This window comes from Palaemon carinicauda, unplaced genomic scaffold (assembly GCF_036898095.1).
Source record: "Palaemon carinicauda isolate YSFRI2023 unplaced genomic scaffold, ASM3689809v2 scaffold34, whole genome shotgun sequence".
Taxonomy (NCBI): domain Eukaryota; kingdom Metazoa; phylum Arthropoda; class Malacostraca; order Decapoda; family Palaemonidae; genus Palaemon; species Palaemon carinicauda.
The window spans coordinates 301,604-311,397 of NW_027171082.1; the positions used below are offsets into that span (position 1 = coordinate 301,604).

General features: G+C 35.4%; 1 protein-coding gene across 1 annotated transcript; it reads left to right on the forward strand.

Moving 5' to 3' along the window:
* The first annotated feature begins 2,534 nt into the window (after nucleotides 1–2,534).
* Nucleotides 2,535–9,313, forward strand: LOC137636607 (sperm-specific protein PHI-2B-like). Its single transcript, XM_068369010.1, has 3 exons — nucleotides 2,535–2,947; nucleotides 6,503–6,744; nucleotides 8,854–9,313. The coding sequence occupies exons 1-3, from the start codon at nucleotides 2,782–2,784 to the stop codon at nucleotides 9,037–9,039; spliced, it is 594 nt and encodes a 197-aa protein (XP_068225111.1). The 5' UTR covers nucleotides 2,535–2,781; the 3' UTR covers nucleotides 9,040–9,313.
* The last annotated feature ends 481 nt before the right edge of the window (nucleotides 9,314–9,794 follow it).

Genomic DNA, 9,794 nt, shown 5'->3' on the forward strand with positions numbered 1-9,794 from the left:
TGCCAAGCGCTTGCATAGGTGACGCCATTGCGCGCATGTGCAATGCAGTTGATGTTGCAGATTTGGTATTTGCAGGAATTTCACCCAAACACCAAAATCAAATAATAAAAAAGGGTTAGAATATGCTATTCCAAACCACAGACATAGCACATAGGTCTAGTCTCATGCATTATACTCTCTTACTTATAATTTGCATGCAAGAAAGGAAAAAAAATAAAAACAGATGCATAATTACAGGAATTTTCACCCAAAAAACCCAAAATCAAATAATGAAAAAGGGTAAAATATGCTAGTCCAAACTATAGACCAACTTCATATAGGCCTAGGTCCATGCATTATACTCTCTTACTTATAATTTGCATGCAAGAAAGGAAAAACTAAAAACAGAGATGCATAATTACAGGAATTTCATACAAAAACCAAAATCAAATAATAAAAAAGGGTTAGAATATGCTAGTCAAAACCATATCCTACCAATCTCATATAGGCCTAGGTCCATGCATTATAGTCTCCTATTAATAATTTGCTTGCAAGAAAGGAAAAAAAATAAAAACAAAGATGGATATTTACAGGAATTTTACTCAAAACCAAAATCAAAGAATAAAAAAGGGTTAGAATATGCTAGTCAACAACCATGGATCAATCTCATAGGCCTATGTTAATGCATTATATTATCCTATTGATAATTTGCTTGCCCCAAAAAAAAAGAAAAAAAAGTGCATATATACAAGAATTTCACACAAACACCAAAATGTAATAATAATAGAATATCAAAATATGCTATCCCAAACTATAGATCAATCTCATAGGCCTAAGTTCATGCATTATATTCTCCTATTTTTAATTTGCTTGCAAACAAAAAAAAAGAAAAAAAGGGCATTTTTACAAGAATTTCACACAAAAACCAAAATGTAATAATAATAGAATATTAAAATATGCTATCCCAAACAGTAGACCATTCTCATAGGCCTAAGTTCATGCATTAGATTCTCCTATTTTTAATTTGCTTGCGAGAAATAGAAAATAAAAAAAAAAAACAAAGACGCATCGCATCCATGAAGCGTAGTAGCTATTAACAAGCTCCCGCTACTATCGATTTAAAGGTAAAAGACTGGCGGCAAGTGGTGGTGGTGTCTACCACGCTAACATCATGTCAACGCCCCCCCCCCCCCCCCCATTTCCCCCCACAATGGAAAGCGCAATTAGATTACCTTTTAGGAGAGAGAGAGAGAGAGAGAGAGAGAGAGAGAGAGAGAGAGAGAGAGAGAGAGAGAGAGAGAGAGAGAGAGAACTTAGAATAGGCCTAGAAGAAATTTGAACTCAAAAGAATGTTGATCAAAATCAGGGAATGAGAAAGAAGTACGACTTAAAGAGAGAGAGAGAGAGAGAGAGAGGAGAGAGAGAGAGAGAGAGAGAGAGAGAGAGAGAGAGAGAGAGAGAGAGAGCTGCAAACTTAGAATAGGTCTAAAGGAATTCTGAATTTAAAAGAACGACGATCAGAATAAGAGAGAGAGAGAGAGAGAGAGAGAGAGAGAGAGAGAGAGGAGAGAGAGGAGAGAGAGAGAGGAGAGAGAGAGAGAGAGAAGATCAAAATCAGAGAATGAGAGAGAAGTACGACTTAGTTTAAGACCAACCAAACACGAGAGAGAGAGAGAGAGAGAGAGAGAGAGGAGAGGAGAGAGAGAGAGAGAGAGAGAGAGAGAGAGAGAGGCCAAAATAAACAATACCTTTACGTGTCATCACTTCATTTTAATATATACAAGCATTTCCATTTGTGTTTCATCCATTACATAAAAACACTAAAATAATCTTTTGTGAAAAAAAAAACATCCAACATTGAAAAATGTTTTCAGCAAAGAAGCACAAACGCTGACTCAAGTTGCAAGGACACCATAATTCAATTGATTATAATTCCTTAAATAGGAAATGACAACTATAGCATGAATTACCACAACATACTAAGATTCCTTCCAAGCAAATCAAGCACAAACAAATTAACAAACAAACAAGCAATTCATTGCAATGCACGAATGCAACATTTCTACCCAAAAGTTATGCAAGGGATATTTATTTGTGTTTCAGGGGTCAGAGAAAAGGCGTTTTTCCCATTAACTCCTCTTACGGAGAGGCACCATAGGCCTACTGGTAGATGGATCTAGCGCAGGCCTACGCTCGTCAAAGGCCGCGCCCCTCGGAAACCCGCCGGAGGATTTTATACATAATAAAATACACGATTGTGGTGGCACATTTTGTTCCTGGGTGGTCAGTTAAAGGCGAATATCTTCGTTAATATAGAATGATTTACGAAGTTATATACACCGGCGGGTAGCTTTTGCCCAGGGCTATCGAACGGTGTGTTAATAATAGGAAATATTTCGTATTAAAGCCGTAATAATTGAAAGTCTTCATACCAGAAGCACAACGCCATTCGGGAGCGACTCCCCGATGGCGTGGGATGCGCCGAGATTATTGACACGCTACCTTTCCGTCCGCACGGAGAATGTACCCCTCGCAACTTGAGCGGAATTTACGCAAAGAGATTCGTGGACGCGAGGAATAAGTTGAGGATTTTTTGAGGATTTTTCAGGCGTCGCGTTGTTTAAAGGTCGTGTGAGGTCCTTTATAATAGGGGGAGGAATTTACATAGAGAATCTTGGACGTGAGGAATAAATTGAGGATTTTTTTCTGGCATCGCATTGTTCAAGGTCGAGTGAGATCCTTGGAGTTGAGGGAATAAGTTGAGGATATTTCTGGCGTCAGTTGAAGTCCTAAGAGGGAATAATGTCCGAGGAAGATAATAAAGCCGATACGGGGGAGGAATCGACTGAGGAAGAGAGGGCGGAGACTTCGGGCGGTGACGCCGAAGAGGAGGACTCGGGCGGCGACGCGGGCGAAGGTGATGCGCCCAAAAAACGCAAGCGAGGACCAGTCAAGGGATCCAAGAGAGGTGCGTTTGGGAGGGGGGGAGGGAAGGGGGGTCATTATTCCTCAAAATGGAAGCATATTTCATGAAAAGAATGATATTTTCTATTTAATTTTGCTTAAATACGACGCTATTAACCTTTCTATTTACTTTTACTTAAAGACGAGGCTATTAACTTTTCAATTTAACTTTACTTAAATACGACGCTATTACCTTTTCTATTTAATTTTGCTTGAATACGACGCTATTAACTTCACTATTGTTTTTGCTTAAATACCACGCTATTAACCTTTCTATTTACTTTTACTTAAATACGAGGCTATTAACCTTTCTATTTACTTTCACTTAAATACGACGCTATTAACCTTTTCTATTTAATTTTGCTTATACGACGCAATTAACTTTTCTATTTAATTTTGCTTATACACGACGCTATTAACTAGACCGATTCGCACTAGCGCGTCGCGTGTCATCAAACTTAACCTGGTGGCGCCGACGCTGTCATATTTACAATACTTCTGTGGTGTTTACAAACATATAATTTGTGTTTATTTATATTTTTATTTCCAATAATGTCTATTACAAACATATAATTTATGTTAAATTATTTCTTTTCTTTCGTTTAATGTATATTAAACAACAATGAAATAAGACACAAATTGCAGGCATAGGTCTAATGATAGTTTATGAAGCCAAGGCTGTTATAGGCCTAGTGAAGATTATAGTTTGCCAATATTTATTAGACTTTTTATTTATATTTTGGTTTAAATTACTTACCTCATTATTTAAGAAATTATAAACACAATGTATTGCCTATGTCAAGATGGACTAGGCCTATGAAAGAGCCTATAGCAAATTTCAAAAGTGGTAAATATTGGCAAATTTCCCTAAATCATCATGACAATCAGTGATATACAGGTACCCATAGCCATAGGTCTAGAGGCAAATTGGGCAGCTAATTCTGGTTTTAGGCCTAGAGAGAGTGCCAATTTTTAAGAATATTCATCAGACTGTTATTTATTTATATATTCACTAGACTTTATTTATTTTTAGATAAACTAATCAAACTTATCCTTAAATTTAGACATGACATCTAATAGGAAACAGAAACAACCATTTCAGAGGCATAGGTCTAGTTCAAAATTGACTTGGCATATTTGATGCTTTTGTCTAAACTAAAACTTTGAAGCATTTCCATGACTTCATATTGTTTACATATCATGTTGACATCATGCACAACCTAAGCTGGTTTATGTTACCTTAATTACATAATCTTATGTTGTCTACCAACCCCAACAAAATATGAATTTTATGTGCTTTAATTATTATAATTATTTAACCTATATAAGTGTATGCTAATGCTTTTTTAGACTAGAACCTCATATTTATGTTAATATTTACCCATGCCACCACCATTTGGTTAAAAACTAAAATAGGCTTAGCACTTGAACCCTACATTTACATTAACTATTCACCGGGGCACCATCACTTGTAAACATTAATATCTGAGGGTCGTCCTTAACCTAACCAAGGATGTTATGACTTTAACCGTTTATGAGAGTTGGTGGCCTCTAAATTCTGCTAAATTGACCATGGACACCATCTTCCTAATCGCTATACATCAACGTAACTTTGAACGGTGCACGAGTAAAGTTTTGCCATATCTACCTAACTAGCCTACTGTAGGCCTACAGTAATGCATTTAATGTTGCTGTATTTAACTGTAGTAGTAATTTATGATAAATTATGAAACAATATTATAATCTACAGTACTGTAGTTACAATTACGGAAAATAGATGTTAGCCTAACCTAACCTCACCTATAGCTTGATTTTTTTTACCTAACCTCATCAGGCAAAGATATTCAACCCACTTAACTAGAATATTAGCTTAAGCAAACCCTGACAAATCACTACAATGCTGTTGCCATATGATGGTGTACTGTACTTTATGTAAGCAAGATGTACACGCAGGCAAGAGACGTATTATGTACTACCTGTATGTCAAAGTAGGTTTTTTAATTAGGCCTACCTGTGTATCTCTAATTAGTCATCTTAATTGTTCATCTGATTTTAGAACCAAATGAACCTTCTCAGCTTCAGCCTTAATTTCAGTAATAAAATCAATTAAAATTAAATACATAATTACTTTTTATTCAATTTATACAGTTGCTGTCTGCACATAGCACACAATTTCTTCCTTGTTTGGCAATTCTTAACAATTGTATTTTTGTTTTATACACTAGGCAATTATAAAAAAAAAAAAACATACACATGAGTATAAATGAATTAACCATAAAAATATCATCCTTTCAGAAAAAAAATGGTCCATATAAACTCAAAATTTTGAAATGTCATATTGAAAGAAAACATTTAACTTATTCTAACCTAATGCTGTTAACTACCATGGCTATGATAAGGATGTGCTCATGAATAATTAATTCTAAGTTCAACATACATTCTTGGAAGCTCTTTTTTTTTTTAATTATTCTGTTTTAAAGTGACGGAACTTTTTATTTATAAAACTCAGAATTTTTTTTTTTTCTGTTCCTGCTACCTTCATTTCATCTTCCTGTTTAATTTATCTTTTTAAGTTTTGCTTCATATATAAATTGATATTATTCTTGGTGCAAAATCCAAGAGTAATTATTTATATGTCCTCTATAGAAGACAATAAATTGAATGATTAAAGTTTCTATATTTTCTTGAAATATTGACAACTTCAATCAACTAAAAATATATAAAAAAAAAGAACATTAATGAATATGTTCGCAAGTCAAATTTTATATTTTGACCTAGCGTAGGCCTAACCTGAATCCTAAGCCTATGATTTTTAGCTATAAAATTGAACAAATAGTTGGGTTTTATGTGAAATATATATCAGGTTATTAGAAATATTGTCTTCCTTACTGTATTAAATGATACAATATTGTATTTTTTACAGAATTTTTTTACATTATCTTCATCTTTAGTTAGATTGTGTTTGTAAATCAAATTATTGTAAGTTTGGAGCAAATAAATATTTGATAAGTATTGAAATAGATTATATGAATATTAATAGTAAGTATTGAAATAAATTATATGAATATTTAGTAAGTATTGAAATAATAAATTATACAACACACTACTTTAATTATTTCAGTTTAACAGGGCTTCACAACCTGGATAGGATTTTGAATATATAGTTACCTTTATATATAAAATTGTAATAGCACTATAACTATCATAATTTAATAATGGTAGTTTGCAATTACCTCTAAGAATTTATCAGCTCATGGTAGTTTGCAATTATCTCTTAGAATTTTATCAGTTCATGGTAGTTTGCAATTTCCTCTCATCTCAACAAAGGAAATTTGTCTGTCATGTTCAAAGAAGATAATACTAAATCTAAGTATAGTAGTATAGCTACTTATCGAGGCAATGACCGATGAGCGTTTAATTGAAGGCAACATTACATGATAATTAATTTCTTTATTTAGCAGTACAGTGTTTAAGAATTTATAATACAGTATATACACTCTGTAAACTACAGTACCATGTTAGTGTTGCAAATTTTAAAATTTCACTTTGTAATTTTCAGGACCCGGTGCAAAGAAGAAAACCCCAAAGAGAACCCACCCCAAGACGACGAACATGATAATAGAGGCGATCGAAACCCTCGGCGATCGTAAAGGCTCCAGCTACCAGGCGATCAAGGCCTACATCCTACAGAATTTCAAGACCGTTCGTCCAGACATGATCAGATCAATGATGAGACGCTCGCTGAAGAGCGGCCTGGAACAGTCTATCTTCGCCCGACCAAAGGGACAAGTCAACACACATGTAAGAAATGTTTATTTTCTCTTATTCTTTCATTCGTTAATATTTAGATATTAACCTAACCACATGGCACTAGAAGAGTTGGAAGATCCTGGCCTACATGGCTGAGGACTATGAAGCGCTAAGTAGGAGATAATGATCGGAGAAGTATTGATTTAAAAGGTCAAGATAGAGACGACTGGCGAAATCTAACCAAGCCCCTTTTACGTCGGTAGGCGTAGGGGGAGATGATCTCTCTCTATCTATATACCAAGGCACTTACCCCAATTTTGGGGGTAGCCAACATCAAACAAATTAAAAGAAGGGGACTTTTCCTATCTACGCTCCTCCCAGCCTGATGAGGGACTCAACTGAGTTCGGCTGGTACTGCCATGAATAATCAGAAACTATATTTCAGAAATACTATTCTCTCATGCTTCTAGTTTATCTGATGTTTTATCATTTCCACTTGCTGTTTTCATAATGTTTATCACTCTATTGATATTTTGCCTTTGGTACTGGTCTAGCAACTCTCGGGTAAAATGGACCATCCAGAAGTATGGAACCTTTATTTTCCATGTCATGAGTCATATATACTATGAATTCTGACTGGACCTGACTTCTCAATATCAAATATACTTGATTCTAAGTTTACGACTTCTATAAAGCAGCCGTTGATTTTTTTTCTAGGGATCTGAAAAGCTCAGAGTTTCATGGTATTGTTTTCAGCCCTCCTGGAATCAATAAAGAAAGGAAAGACTGCTTTGATTTTCCTCCATCTAGTCTTTAGAGTTCCTATTAGAGCCCTCTCTCTGGTTACGGCTTATTTTTCCCTTGCCTACACATACACCGAAGAGTCTGGCCTATTCTTTACATATTCCCCGCTTTCCTCATACACCTGACATCACTAAGATAACCAAAAAATTCATCTTCTTCACTCAAAGTGTTAACTACAGCACTGTAATTGTTCAGTGTCTACTTTCCTCTTGGTAAGAGTAAAAGAGACCCCTTTAATTATGGTAAGTAGCTCTTCTATGAGGACACTTTAAGATCAGACCATTGTTCTCTAGTCTTGGGTAGTGTCACATCCTCAATACTGCTGTCTTCCACTGTCAGAGTTCTCTTGCTTGAGGGTACACTCATACATTATTTTATCTGATTCCTTATTTCCTTTCCTTGCTGGGCTATTTTCCTTATTGGAGCCCTTGCGCTTATAGCATCCTACTTTTCCACTAATGGTTGAATTAACAAAACACTTCATTATTTCCTTAACAATCCTGTATCAGCACAGATCTTGATTTACATCGCAACTCTTCATTTGGGCATTTAGGCTATATTCATCAGTGGAAGGGCATCGAGTAGCCTACCTCACATCCGCACGAGCTATCAATACCCCAGAAATACAGGTCTTCAAATCTGACTTTTGCTAGCTAGTAATAATAATAGAAGATGAGCTTCCACTTCAGTAAGTTTTCACTCTTTCAAGTAATTTAACTAGACCATTAAACCCCAAATGCAAACCTTTAGGGTACACCTAAAGTCTTAACTCCAGATGAGGAGCAACATCTAAACGAATTTGAAAGACTTAAAAGAAGCTAGGTTTGATGGGACTTGAAGCAAATAAATGAAGACGAAGTTAAGAGACAATGTTGGGAGGAAAGCCATACCACAAAGAAAACTATTCAGTCTCTAGGGCATTGTCCTGCTAGTTCATTGTCACTGTCCCTTACCTTTGCCTTTCATGGGCTACCTTTAAGACGTAAGGAGTTCTTTAGAGTGTGTCGTACAAAAGAGCCTTGTAAAAATATTCTATTGTTGTTGATTAGGAAATTTTAAATTTACTTCATTGGTTGCAGTACTTTTAAAATTGTATTTATAGATAAATTCAATACTCCATCTATTTTGTAAAGATTTGAAAAAAAAATCACTATTGTATTTTGTTTCCAGAACATGTTATTTTCAGTTAATGAAAGCTTTAGAAATAATACGGACTGTATACAACTTTTCCACTTAGAATTTTATGCCTAAATTAATTTCCAAATAACAAATTTTCCACGTAGAATTTAATGCCTGAAATATTACATAATCTATTTTTCAAAATAGTAATGTTTACTTATTTGTCTTACTCCACAGGGAATGAGCGGCCGATACCTCCTGGGAAAAGAAGCCAAAAAAGACGAAGAGGAGGAGGTCATGCCGCAGAAGTCCAAGCGAGCGCAGGCCGCGGCCGCCTTGAAAGCCAAGAAATCAAAGAAAATGGGCAAGAAGCGATCAAAGGCAAGGAGGCCCTTCGCCAAGAAGGCCAAGGGCAGGAAATAAAAACTACAGCAGAGACCTGTTTGTGTGTGTGTGAGAGAGAGGACTTTATTTTTTATCGGTGGATGAGTATTTGTATAATTTGAGTCGTGTCTTGGTTCTACTTCGCTCCGGAGTTCGTGTAGGTGTGGATGTCGGCAGTAGGACGCGTTCCTTACATGTACGTATCTGTATATTATTTGTTATCTCTTTTGTTTTTATTTTATATTTTATTATGATGTGACTGAATGTCTCTAAAAGTACCTGTGTAGCTAAAAATAAATTTTCTCTTTTTCAATTGTATGTTTGTAATTTTCCTTTTGTAATTGTATCACTGGGAAAACAAAAAGTTGGGACCACATTGTATTTTACGATTTTAAAGATGAGATACGTTGTAACGGGATTGGTGAGGAAATTTTAGACCAAGGTAATATATATATCTGCTCAGGAAGATCAGATGGAGTTGGAAGAGATAGGGTAGGAATGATGATGACACCAAGAGCAGAAAAGGCATTAACAGTGTGAAGAGCTGTAAGTAGTAGATTGTTACTAGCAAAGTTCAAATCAGAGCAGTGTAATATGAGTATTATAGTTTGATATGCCCCGAAAAATGATTCCCCTGAAGAAAGTTAAGATGAATACTATGAAGAACTGTAGAGGGTAATAGATGAGATCCCTGAGAGAGATATGAAAATTGTGATTGTCGACTTTACTGCTAAAGCTGGAAGAAATAATTAAGGGATAGAGAATGTATAATGGGTGTCGAGGGTCTTGGCAAA